This window comes from Athene noctua, chromosome 1 (genome assembly GCF_965140245.1).
Source record: "Athene noctua chromosome 1, bAthNoc1.hap1.1, whole genome shotgun sequence".
Lineage (NCBI taxonomy): Eukaryota > Metazoa > Chordata > Aves > Strigiformes > Strigidae > Athene > Athene noctua.
In genome coordinates this window covers 42785244-42798805 of record NC_134037.1, presented here as the reverse complement: position 1 = coordinate 42798805, position 13562 = coordinate 42785244, and the positions used below count along the sequence as shown (strand labels likewise).

Here is a 13562-nt window from a genome sequence, read left to right as displayed (position 1 = left end):
TTCTCTTCCTCCCCAGGTCAAACAGTATGGACAGTTTTCACACATATCTACCTGTATAACCCTCTGTACCTCTCATAACTGGTCAATGACTGTAACAGGTTACATCAGGTGTTTTTTCTACATACTTTTTACACAAATTCTATGCGATTAATGTAACTTAATTCAATGCATCATTTTATTGTACTAGTCCTTAAGCTTGTCTTTATTTTTTTTCTAGGTGACTGTGGTTTCTTGTGATTTTTATTGTATAAATAAATGAGGTGGCTGTTGATGCTTACTCTCTGTTACTAAGAATTTTTACCTTTTTGGAAGAAAGCATTGCTATGAACTAATGAATTTAAAACGTCATTTACTCATTGTAAATACAGTATTGTGCAAAAAACAAAAATGAAAAAAAAAAAACACCCGACCCTTTTCATTCATTTGAATTGCTAGTGTTAACTGAATTTTGTCTAGACACCATTTCTGTTGATGAAATAAAGACATATCATTATGTATTGTAAATCGACTCATCTTGACTCTGAAATTGATGTTGCAGTGCTCAGTTAATGTGTGGGTTGTAGGTGAGATTCAGGAAGGTAGGCTGGTTGTGGTTGATCCTGCCCGGTAAATCTCTGGACTGACGAAGAGATCTCCACTCACATGGTCCCATTGCTAATTCACTAGTCATCTTTGATCCACGGATCCAGTTACCTTTGATCTGCTGCAGGAACAACTGAGATTATTTAATTGCAAAGATGAAATAAGTTGTTTTGGAAGATCAAATAAGTTCTATTTATACCCGTTCCCCTAGTGCTTCACTTAAGGCAATTCTGCTAAGTCTTTGTTTTGGTCTTCTCAGGGGGCAGTGTATGTGTTGGGAGGCCAGAGGAGAGGTTGGAGTTTGTTTCCCCTTTACAGAAAAACAGAAATTGAGAGAGGTTTCTGTAGAAACAGAGCTGAAAATCTCTCTGTGTAGCCCAAATATGGTAGTGTTCTTCTCTGAAGGAGGAACTTGTGCCATGGATCGTTAGCATCACTTAACACTGCAGAAGATCCAGAAAGGAAACAAGTTAGAACAGCCTTAGGTGCCGTTAACGCAAGCAGGGCGCGGGGGTCTAGCGGGGTGCGTTTGCTCTCTGGGACTTCCAAGTGGATGACAGCCACCTCGCTCCTTGGGTTGGATGCAACCTGAGAACCTGCTCAACAGCTTGGAAGGAGGAGACCTGGGGAGGGGGGAGTGGTATGACCAGTTGTCCTGCACCAATCCACACACTTGGCTGAGATGCTGCTGTGTGGAGGCAGACAAGGTGCTGGAGGGAGGTCCCCAGACTCATTTATCACCAGACAGGAAACCCTAGATTGTGTGCCTTGGGCCACCATCCTTAGGGATACAAACTGCGTCCTCCTCCATCTGCAGCAGTGAAAGTTGCCTGTGATTTTTCAGCCTTAGAATTCTCATGGAAGCAAATCAAACATGTTACTTTCCAGAGTTCCCCAGTTTTCTGAACCCTCCTGTTGAGCATATATGAAGAAAGTTTCCCACCCCCTCAAATCTGTCAGAAGATGTAGCATCCACCACATCTACACATAGCCTGGCTGGCACTAGAGAATGTACTTTAGCAAAGCTGTTTCTCCATCTCTGAGCTGTTGTTGCTGGCACTTAATGGCCACCATCTTAAGTATTTCCCTTTTTTACCTTAAAATATTAAACAAATGCACAGGCAAACTGTCAGTGAGTTTGTAGTGAGGCAGAATACGGATGTAAATCGTGCACTAGAACAAAACCACTGTAATCTCAAGCAATCTTTATGCTTGACTCCTTTTTTCATGCTGTCCAGCTTTCTGCTAGCCTTGCCTTAGAGTCACGGAGGATTTTTATGCTTAGGGAAACTACCAAGTATCGCTTGACATCGAGGTGATACCAAATGCAAGCTATGATAAGCTTGACTGACAAATAAAAGCAGCCAAAAGCATGTAGCCAGAAACAGGGTCAGGGAGAGTCAGAGAAAGGTGCTTTATTTTCCAAATACACAAGTGGAAGGTCTGCTTTCTCGGACCGCATACAACCCAGAAATCCAACCCTCCAGAGCTAGACTGTCCTGGGAAACTGAAAATGAGCTCTTCTTGGCTTTCAGCTTCTATATATGAACCAGTTAGACAGTGAAGGGTATAAGATTTTCATGACCCTGAGGTGACAGATACCTTGCAGATCTTCTTGAACAGCAAACTGAAGAAAAGCACTGATATTTGGCACTTAAATAAATCGCTTGATTTTACTTCATTTCAATTTGGAAGCTGGAAGTGTCAGCTACGGAGAGGCTACATTAGCATGAAAAGTCTATCAGAGCTTGAGGACTGCATTAGCTCAGGCAGATGGGCAGCAGCATATTCTTCAGCCAGCTTTTAATCTCTCTCAAATTCTCTGTGCCTTCGGATTCCTGAAGTGTTTCTTCTATCTTTTGTTCATTATCTTCTGAAGCCTTGGGAGATAGAGGCCACATAGCCTTCCAAGTTACGTTCAAATAAAACTAACCCTTTCTTGTAGGTGCCTTGAGTTTTCCACTACCTTGAAGGTCTATGGTTCAGGCTGGTTTCCGATATGAACACTAGTAGCATGCACAACAAGTTGTACATCCCAAAATGTTCTCCCAAAGACACAAAGCTATTTCTGCAGTGGCAGCACACACTGACCAGATCTGGCTCAGTCTACGTGAGAAAACTCTTGAGTGGTGGAGCGAGCTACCCATTAACAGCAGCAATCAGAGTGCGGTACGGTTTGGACTGGTGTAAAAAGGAGGAACAAAGTTTTTGCTTTCTTTAACTATATTATGAATTTAGCATTATAGCCACAGGAGAGGGAAACAGCAACAGATAGTCTGCTAAAAGCAGTTTGTCCATTAATTTATTTCTTCTCAGAATGTCGTTACTTTTTCATGATAGATGATAGTTCTAGGAGCATGCTCTGAAAGATAACAAGAGAAAGAAAGCATGAAGTTGAATTGGCTTAAAGAAGAAAAAGAAATGTTATCATAGTAATTAACGCCAACATATACATAGTTGGGAAGATGGGAATCTGGTGCTCAGCCGACAACACACCTTGCAGGGCTTTGTTCGATGCTAAGGGGAGGGTGGGGAGAGGGGGAACACCTTGCTTTTAAACCAAAATAAACACATTAATCCCTGAAGTAACTTGCTGGAAATCAGTGGACCCATCCTAGAGCCTTTACTTTGCATGTTAAAGTGTTTTGTGCATTTTTGCTTTAAAACCTTACAAAGATGGACTCAATTAAGCGAGTTCCACTTTCTAAAATCCATCTTATCAGTTCGTTGCTGCACAAAGCCTCAGAGGGGTTCATTAGTTGTCAACTGCTGCTGACCCCCGAAGTTCATCTGTGTTTGTGCAACTGGTGAATGGTTACCTTTGGGTGACCATGTAGCTTTTGCAGGATAATTGGTACACTGGCTGTCATCACCACAAGCTTCTCCTGAGTGCTCCAGGGCAGAATAAAACTACTATGGAATTTATTTCTTTAAAAAAAAAAGGAGAGAAAAAAAAAAGACAGGTGCATATAAAAACTGTACAAAACCAGCAGTAGTTACCAGAAGGTGTAAATGTGAATACCTTTCATGTTTCTCAAACATCCTAGAGGAACACAGGGTTTCACCAGTCCCTTACGTGACCTGTCAGTTTTCCTGACGGAGCTCAGCTGTCTAAATACTCCTCCGCAGTTATCAGGTTTGTTATTTCAATGTACATGCACTCCTATCAAACTGTTCCCAGCCCCAGGAGCAAGAGCGGGTGAGCAGCTAGTTAAATGAGTGCATATTTATTCCTCAAGTGTTGTTGAAAGGGTAAGTAAACATGCCTTGTTCTGGAGAAGACTGCAAGCATTCAGGCTGAATAGCAGCAGCTCTCTCTTTCATATCCTGCTCACTATGGAGTATTTTCCCAGTGGGTAAAAGGCTGAAAGCTGAATGGAGAATCGAGATGTAGAAGAGAAATTGAACGGCACAGAGGACTGAAAAAGCAATGCAGTGAGGGAAACCAGACCCATTTCCCCAGCTTTGGCAGAGCCAGGATTTCAGCCCCAGAGACTTTTCTTTTCTGCAAATGAATAAAATCAGAAGCCCTATCTCAGTTCCATTCGGTGAGCTGAGAATATCAGCGTTACCAGTGGCTTCATTATCAGCTTTATCCCCCTCATTCACCATGAGGAGGGGGCCTTGCTTTTAGAGATACATTGATTATTTTTTAACCATAATAATAGGCTTAAAGAAATTACACTCTAAAAACACAGGGCTTTTTGGAGGAGAGGGTGGTCTAAAGAATAAGGAATGGCCGTGGGGTTAAGGAAAACTTAGCACTTCCTCAAAAACAAAAATCTGAAATAGACAGAGAGGTAACTTCTACAACATTTAGTCATCCCTAACAATAATTATTTATCTGTTAGAAACTCAAGTTTGGTGTGGAAATGGCATTGATAATATTCATTAAAAAAAAAAAAAATGTCATCGCTGGCTTAAAGTCAGGCATCCATAACTATACTATTAGATTTGTTCAGTGTTTTCAAGGCCATGACTCACAGGATGCGGCTGACTTGTATGCAGACCCTTGCAGTATCGGATGAACTGATTTTGTGTAGTTTTGAGATTTTCCTTTTAGCTAAGAAACCTACTGTGGCTGTGGGCAGCTGCAGTTGTCCTGCTGTCTTAGCACAGAGCGTGGGTATGTATTTGATTGGAGGTTGCCAGAATGGTTGTTGAGGTGAAACTGATATTTTCCACATTGAGTTGATACTCCTCTTTCATTGAGCTAATGCAAATAATGCTGCAGACAAATTCTGGCAGAATGGTACAGGTGAAGGGAGAAAGAGAACATTTGAACCAGTGTGGAACTAAAGATGATAGTTTGGGAAAGTTATGAGAGAAAAATTGAAGAACAGTGTCAGTTCCACTACAGTTTTGCTCTATTTGGCTCTCCAGCTTAGATTAGTAAAATCCAGGTTAGAATAGACTGTATTTTGGCTGTTTACAAAATGTTTGTGCATGTAGATTCATTGTTATGTTAAAAAGTGTCTGTCCTTTCTCTGCATTACTGTTGCAAGTCACTATTGATCAGTCATGGCAGTAGATAATTTTTTTGTGTGTGTGCATCAGAATTTTTTAAATACAATTCCTTTCAAGTACTTTTTTTTTTTTTTTTTTTATAGGATCACTAACTTTTGAATGCTCCTGTCACACAGATAGACCTAATCATACACATTTTTCTTTTATCTAAATACTAATACATGATGATTGTCTCCTGGAAGTCAAATTAAAACAAATCAAACCAATGCTGAGGGCCTTTGACAATCAGAATTAAATTTCAAATATAGGAATGGGGAAATACAGATCAGAAGGATATACAAGCTTTAATGCCCAGATTCAACATTTGTATGATGCATCAGCATATATATGTATTGAAATCAGTATTCATAAAATGCCGTAGCAATGCTAGCATTAAAGTGCGTTTGCCAAAATCTTGACTCAGTTGTCTATAGAAGCACCTTTACTTTAAAATATCATGTGCTGTAAACAGAAGCAACTGGTAGCATACCTACATGAGTCACATTTTAAAATGCTAGTAGCAGCCCCATACATAATGATCCCCAAAGGCAGCATGCCAGGAGAGTGTTACATTCAAGAGTAATGACATTGCTTTGCAAAGTGACTACGTTCCTCTGCAAGATCTCCCCTGGAAGACAGCATCGTTGTCATTAAACAGTAAAAGCTGCCAGGCAACTTCTGTGAGTTCTCAACAGGGTGCTACTGAAATTCTGTCTTGCTTGAATAACATTTTGCACTTCACCTTTTTAAAGAGCCTTCTCGCCTGCGTATCGAAAACCGGCAGATTGACAGATTGGAATCTAGGCTCTCTCACTGTATTAGAAACATCAAAGTGGAAAGTAGTTAAATTGCATCTAAGTGACAATTTAACATGGCTTATGCTGACTATATATTGTAGAAACTGTAACTCCATGAAAACTGGAACCCACAAACAGTTTTTTGTTGAGCAACGTGTAAGAGTGATTCTACTTCTTACCACAGAAGAGTTGAAGTTGTTTCTTTGGTTTTGTTTGCTTTGTGTTTAGGAAAAGTATTTAGTTTTAGGAAGAGTGAGAAAAAATTCAACAGAAGCTATAATTCTGAGTATTGTGTGAAGTAATCTCCTATTTACTACACGCCCTATAAAAAGGATTTAAGGGCTTGCTCCTGCAAGCATTTGTAAAGGAGCTTTTTAGCTCTCAGAGGACAAATCATGTGACCTGAGGCAATTGGAATTTAAATTACTTTAAAAAAATCCTCTTCCTGGTTCTTGAATGCAAGGACTGTATCTTATCAGCTTAGAGTGTGTGGCCAAAGAATAAGAACAGCTGCCGAAAATGCAATTCTGCAATCGTCTGCTCTGGGATTGTAGTTATTTGGTGCTTATGTGCAGATCTTTTTATTTATTCACTGAGTAATTATTCAGCTAGGTGGTCACCTCTGGGAGAAAACCCCTGGAGCTGAGAGAAGCTGAGCAATGGAACTAAACGCACTCAAGACTTCTCTTTCTTACAGCCTCGGGCAGGCTGGAACTGAACAAGTTTCCCCTGGGACGGTCCTCATCGAGCCTACTGGGATGATGGAACGAGTATAAAGGCGCTGAGATTCGGTGACAGAGATCCTCAGGGCTCGGCGATTTCCTAGTGATGTTTTTGCTTTCACTGTAGAAGGGGACCAAGTGCGCGGGAGCTCGGCTTGATCCGGCAGGGTGCGAGGAGTTAGGGCGGCGTCGGAAGTCCTGCCCAAGCCTCCCTGCCCCCTGGCTCGCCCCCTCCTCTTCGGGGCCGGGACAGGCAGCTGGGAGCCCCCGCCCCGCCCGGGAGCCCTCGCCGCCCCCCTCCCGCGGGCCGCCCCGGGGCGCTACTTGCCATCGACATGCGGCGTGGCATGGCGGCGGCCGGCGGCGGCCTGCTGGGCGAGCTGCCCTCGTGGCGGTGCTTCCCCGCCGAGCCGGACCCCGAGCCCGAGCCGGAGCCCGAGCCGGAGCCGGAGCCGGAGCCGGAGCCGGAGCCCGAGCCGGAGCCCGAGCCGGGTCCGGAGCGGGGTCCGGGCCCGGAGCCGCCGCGGGAGGAGGCGCTCTCGCTGCCGCTGCCCGCCCGGCTGCCGGTGAGGACGCGGGAGAGGACGCTGGACTTGCGGGTGCCCGGGCAGTGCCCGCTGTCCGGGGAGTCGCCGCGGCCCTCGTCCAGGTCGCGGCAGATGCTGACGCGGCTGTGGGGGCGGGGCACCCTGCGCGGGGCGCCCGCCGCGCCCCCGGCCCCGCCCCCCGCCGCCGCCCGCGGCGCCTCCTCGCTGCTGGAGGAGGGCGGCGGCCGCTGTCCGTGGTGCTGCACCGTGCCGTGCCGCCGCCGGGGCGGGGGCGCCCCGCGGAGCTCTCCGCGGTCCTGGCGGCCCGGCGGCCCCGCCGCCGCTGGAGCGGGAGCGGGAGCGGGAGCGTGGGGCGGCGGCGGCGGGCCCGCGGCGGAGCGCGGCGGAGAGGCGTCGCCGGCCGGGCAGGCCGGCAGCATCACGGAGCTCTTCTTGGAGTTGTAGAGGCTGGTGTCCTCCTCGGCGGGGCCCGCCGGCCGCCGCGGCCGCCCGTAGAGGCTCTTGTGGATCTTCTTGAGGCCCAGGTGGGCGATCTCTAGGATGTTGAGGAACAGGGAGACCGCGGCGATGCTGTTCATGAAAACCATAAAGATGGTCTTCTCTGTGGGTCGGGACACAAAACAATCCACCGTGTTAGGGCAAGGGGGCCGAGTGCATTTGTAAAGGGGGGACATGTGAAACCCATATAAAAGATACTGACCTATCATAAAGCCCACTTCGACCACCGAACGGGTCAGGATATGTAGGACATAAGTGCGCAGCAGGGACCCTCTCAGGGGTGCCTTATTCACTTTCTTCTGTTCCTCCAGCTTACGCAGTTCCCTCTCCAATCTCCTCTGCTCCTCAGGCATGGGCTCCAGATCTTCTATCTGAGCCCGCAGGTGGGCTTTCTTCTTCTGTCGCTCTTTCTCGAGAGCTCTTAGTCTGTAGAGCGCATGGCCCATGTAAACTAGAGACGGAGAAGAGACAAATACGATCTGCAGTACCCAGTATCTGATCAAAGAGATGGGGAAGGCTTTGTCATAACAGATATTGCTGCAGCCAGGTTGCTCCGTGTTGCAGATGAACTCAGACTGCTCATCGTCCCAGACATCTTCAGCAGCCACTCCCAGCACCAGCATTCGGAATATGAACAGGATTGTGAGCCAGATTTTGCCAACTATGGTGGAGTGGATGTGCACTTCTTCAAGGATGCTGCCCAACAGGTTCCAGTCCCCCATGGTCAGAAGTTCCTATCTGAAATATGAAAAAAAAAAAAAAAAAAGTTATTTTAATACCATACTGGATTTCTTTTGGAAATGGCCTTTTTAAGCATTTTTTAAAAAATAATGATCATTCATATACATTCTTCTGATGACAAGAGAGCTCTTCTTAGAAGTTCATCATTATTTTCTACTTAATGGGTCTTTAAATGAAGGCAGACTTTATGATTACAGGTGAAAGATGCAAATGTGAGATTATTTTAAGCTTAAGAGAGATTGATTTCAGCTGCAAGCCACAGTACTTCTTAGCTGCCTACAGTTTTACACTATTTTCTTCCCACTAGGAAAGATAATTTTTTTCACTTTGAATATCCTTTGCCAATTTGTAGTTGAATTCTACACCCACTCCGTTCCACTGTCTGTGGCTTTGCTGTAGTTTTGGGTGAAAACCAACTAGAATAATACATAACGCTCATGGCTTTCATTTGCTCGATGAAATTTTGAGAAGTATCCTAGAACTGCGATAGAAAAATATTTTATTTTGTACCTCAAGGTAGCAACATTATTAGTGCCATCCATCCAGTATTTCGCCATCTACCAGAGTAACAATCCACAAGTTTCTCCCTTGGATTCCTAAAACTACAAATACACAGCTAATTTACACAGAGCTGTACATGCATAAATAATCTCAGTTCTAGGAAAATATTAATAAATTAAGAGTGCTTCTAGGATTAATATCTTCAATTTTATGCATTTAAAGTCTTACTGAATCACCAAGACTTTGTCTTAATTATAAATTTCAACATACGAGATAAATAAAACAGGGATTACATAATGGAGTCATGTGGAGGTTTTTAGCTGTGAGTGTGAGATGATCTTTTTAACTACCTCTTTCCCAGAAGCTCTTTGATTCACCAGCAAATTGATCTACATTCTGCTGTCAGATGCATGATTTCCAAGTCGCTTCTCTGGAAACTGTTCAGGAGCTTCAGGTAATGTGGGGAATTGAAACATAAAGTATTTGTTTATTTGTGAATGCACTGCACATTCGGTGTCGTGTCCCTGGAATTCTTTCTGCTAACGTGGTAATAAAATATTGAAAGCAACATATCTACCTTAGGCTTTGCACTTAAATATTTTATGCGGCTGTGTTTTCAAAACTTCCAAAATTCCACTAAACCACAACCTTTAGTAAAGTGTAATTTCTAAGAGTTTTAAGAGTGGTTGGTTGCAGTACCCAGAATCTTACACAGTTTTAACCGATAGCACAGTTGGGTGATATCACCATTACCAATATAGCTCGGTTATTGTTTATGATGTGATCCCCCATAGCATGATTCTGCCTGGAGGCTGTATTTATCCACACTGCAATTAAAGATTTTCAACTGTAACCAACAGTGCAGTCATCCTCTGCACAGGCATCTTACAGACTTTATTATTTCTGCAAATTTGAATCTACACAATGAACTTCCCTTCTGGCACAGGGAACTGGTTGAGGAAACCTTTCCAGTCAAGAAATTTCTGAGGTGCTGAGATGTACTTGAAATATCTCCTTCCCTCCCATGTATACCATTGAAATAAGACATGTGAAAAAAAGTCAGCAAGAATTATTGTAGCCCTTTTTCCTCACCTTTTAAAGAACCATGTCAGATCTTTCTTCTGACTTCATATGGATTTTATTCAGAGCAGATATCAAATTGTTGCTATGTCATAGGTCAGGTGGTTGTAAAGATGTTCATATGTTGAAATGTTGACTGGAAAATGTTACATCTCAAGCTAACAATGTCAGACCTGTTTTTTCAAGCTTGGGAGTGCTGATACAGAATAGTTCACCTTCAGTAAAGCAAGTAGAGATTTACATAGAGCAAGCTCTCAAACCCAGAGTAGTCAGGAGGCCAAGTACAAGTGGGTGACACTTGCTGATTGCTCTGTGCCACTTTCCCTGAAAGGTAACTGAATGATGGCAACGCAACAGTTAAGCAAAGGAACATTGAGTATATTTGCTGCCTTTGCAAATGGCTTATCCCTCACTGAAATTGATAGACAAAAAACCAGCCAAAACAACAAGTGAGACACTAAAATGTAAATGCAGGAATAAAAGGGAAAAGAGACATGTTTTAATCCCAAAGATTAAATGCTAGCATCCCTCTAGCAGTAGGAATTATTACTGCCCATTTTGGAATAGAAAGTAAACTTAACCATTTGGGTAAGAGAGGACAAGAAGAGGAGTACAAACATATCTCTCTGGCTCTACAGGTGTGTTTGTTTCTTGTTTCTACCAATATTTAAACAACTCTGTCCTCACCTTTCCCTTATAAGAGCCAACAGGAGAGTAATTGTAGGAGTGGTCTAATTCACTAAATGAGCTTATTATGCCAAAACACTTTCCCTCTGCACTGGTAGAGCAACAGTATAAATACTGATATGATGAAAGTTGTGTATAAAGTTGTGTATAATGTTGTGTATAAAGAGGTTAGTCTAGAGTCACAAAAGTCAGGGTTTATAAGAAATCAGACAAAACTACTTTACAACCTTGTTATAACAATGTGCTTCCAATTTTTCCATCTTTCCCTTTCTTGGTCTTATTTGAGTTCTGTGTTACAGAGTAATTTCAGTTTACTGTAAGAGAGTAATTTCAAATATCAAAGTTATCATTATTTCCAGTCTACTAGTGGTCTAGAAATTCTAGTATTCTAGTACGTTAGTGTACTATACTAGAAGTATACCAGTTTTAGTATAGATAGTACATACCTGAGACATTTCTCATTATACCATCCGACTACCTTTGTGTCCGTCCAAATATTTTTATATGGTTATTTCAAACAATAAAAATTCATGCATGCAATCAGTTAGAACCAGATGGAAACCCACTATTTCTCTTGGAAGAAGTTTCTTTATTTATCGTTTTTGTTACTCTTTTATTTTAAAGTTCATTTGATCATTCGCCACTTTTCAAATCAGTTCTATATTAAATATATGCCAGGATTTCATCAGCTGTGATTTGAAAAAGCAGTTAAATCTTAAATTTCTCATCAGAAAAAGTTAAATGCTAGGATGCAGATACTCCTGGGTTTAATTTGTATTGCTTTGAGTCTGGCAGGGACCTGCCAGCTCCATGCTGCCCTAAGAAGAGTTATTTTTCTGCTGCTTACCTTAGAAGAAAGCCTTTGGTTAGTCTATCTTAGAGCACTGCAGAAGGAGCACGAAGCGCTGCGGATTGATATAGCTCAGAGACCTTCCTTCGACGGTGCTAGGACATCTTTTTTTCTTTTTCCCAAGAACCAAACCACAGACGTGGTACACTGAGCAGACTTCTCGGTTCTTTGTAGCTGGATGCCAAGATCACTCGGTCTAAACTATACATGCACGGTTTAAAAATCATCAGATGATAGGATGGTGCCTCTAGCCAAAATTATCATGCAATTATTTTAGTCAGTGGCATCTAACAGTGCCATTCCCTCAAGGCTCAATCTGTACGGCAATAGTTTGCAATGTACCCTAGGCCTTGTTTTAGTCGGTTCTTCAAACATTATGCTTCCACCCAGCTCCCAGATGAAATTTTATTTTGCTAAATGGCTAAATAGACATCCTTTACAGTATGATAGATTCTTACATTTTCTTTACATTCCATTAGTTTCGCTTTGAATCAATGCCCAAGGATCGATCGGTCATGTCCGATTTCATACTCTGTTGCCTGGTGAGTTAATTTAGGATGCGTTAGACCAAGTCTTTGAAATGGAGGCCACAGGAACCCAGGACTCAAGTCTTCAGTTCTTCAGCCAGGTTAAAAAGCCACCCCTAAGCCCATTCAGAATTTATATCTGTAAGACACAAGATCTAAAAAAGGAAGATGATTTGCCAAAATAGAATTTTGAGAGAAATCACAGCCACCAGAGCTGAGGTTCTGACACTAAGAGCTTCTGTTGTCTACTACTGCCCAGGCATGTTGTTGTTGAAATCCCAAATATCCACTTTTTTTTTTTTTCTCTCCTGCTCCTGAACTTCTGGCCCTTTTCTTCCATCCTACAAGGTCCATGACTGATTTAGACTTCAGCCTCTTGTCCCTAAAGCTATTCCCACTAACAAGTGGTCAGTTCTCAGAAGATGCTAGCCACACCTCTTCTTTGGGATTATCTCAGATTCATGTTACAGTGTATCCTCTTTTGTACAAGATGTACTCCTCTCCCTGAAAATATGCCTCAGAACCTTGCCCTGCAGCAGGTGAGGGGGTTACAGCATTTTCCTCTAGCCTCAGTCTAATACAGCAGCTGTATAGTTTATGCATATGTTACAAATTATTTTGGGGGCAGTAGTACTACCCTTTCTACAGATGAGAGATATGTTAATATTCATCCAAACCATCCAGATCTCCCCAGGCCTTTCTCATCCATATGCTCTCATGCTCTCTCTCAAGCCCATGTACAGTCATGTACCTGACACTGGCATTTTATTTTCATGCCTCTTCTTTCCAAATTCACTCACAAAGTCCCTAAGGCTTTACCTTGCTGCTTCAGTTGTCTCGGAGCTTCAACTCAGGCCTGGGTTCCCTGTGCTGCCCTCACCAGAAGGTGTTGTTGACCTGACATCTCCAGGGGCTTCCACAGCTCCTGGGTGTTTTTCAGGAGCACCCTCTTCAGCTCTGCTCAGTGTGGAAACTTGAGAACTGGGCAAGAGCTGCAGCACCTACGATTTATTTATCCTGTTGGAAAATGTACTTTTGTCACTCACTGCAGAACTTGCTCTTGGCCCAGCACATTTCTGTTTCACCCCTTCTCCCCCTCAGCAGGTCACAGCAGCAGAACCACAGGCTGCCTACCTCACTCTGGCCTCAGAGTAACCTGGTTTAAGGTTCTGGTTTTCTCAGGGGACAGGAGAGGTGATAGTAGGCAGCTCAGGGACAATTTGCCATGTTTCTGCTTCAGCAGCAGAATAATTGGTGTTAGAGTGCTCATGTAAGCAAGCAAACAAACTGTATGTGAAAGGGAAGCAGGGTCAGGTCAAGGAGGTGGTGGGAGGAATCGGAAAGAATGAGTGTGGTGTAGTCCTTTGCATTTGGAGATGAGCAAGAATCTGTGGTGGCTGAGGCCACTCCCTTGCTATAAGCATCTGCCATAGGTTAAATCATCTTACAGCGTGAATACTAACAGGTAGCAGGAGGGTGGGGGTGTGTTGAGGGGAGCAGGGAATATCCTGGACATCAGAGAG

At 43.4% G+C, this 13562-nt stretch overlaps 1 protein-coding gene across 1 annotated transcript; it reads right to left on the bottom strand.

Moving 5' to 3' along the window:
• Positions 1-2013: 2013 nt before the first annotated feature.
• GJA10 (gap junction protein alpha 10) lies at positions 2014-11663 on the bottom strand. Its single transcript, XM_074922945.1, has 4 exons — positions 11510-11663; positions 7118-8391; positions 6936-7039; positions 2014-2944 (listed from the first exon to the last, which is right to left on the bottom strand). Exons 2-4 carry the CDS (start codon positions 8373-8375, stop codon positions 2906-2908), a joined length of 1401 nt encoding a protein of 466 aa, XP_074779046.1. The 5' UTR covers positions 8376-8391; positions 11510-11663; the 3' UTR covers positions 2014-2905.
• Positions 11664-13562: the final 1899 nt, after the last annotated feature.

Bases quoted from the DNA above. Each gene is read 5' to 3' on its own strand.
- GJA10 (XM_074922945.1), bottom strand. From the start codon at position 8,375: ATGGGGGACTGGAACCTGTTGGGCAGCATCCTTGAAGAAGTGCACATC. The intron at 7,040-7,117 runs CCGGACCCCGCT...CCGGCTCGGGCT, and splicing joins CTCCCGCGGCGGCTCCGGGC to CCGGCTCGGGCTCGGGGTCC. The intron at 2,945-6,935 runs GCAAGTAGCGCC...GTTATCTTTCAG, and splicing joins TGCCACGCCGCATGTCGATG to AGCATGCTCCTAGAACTATC.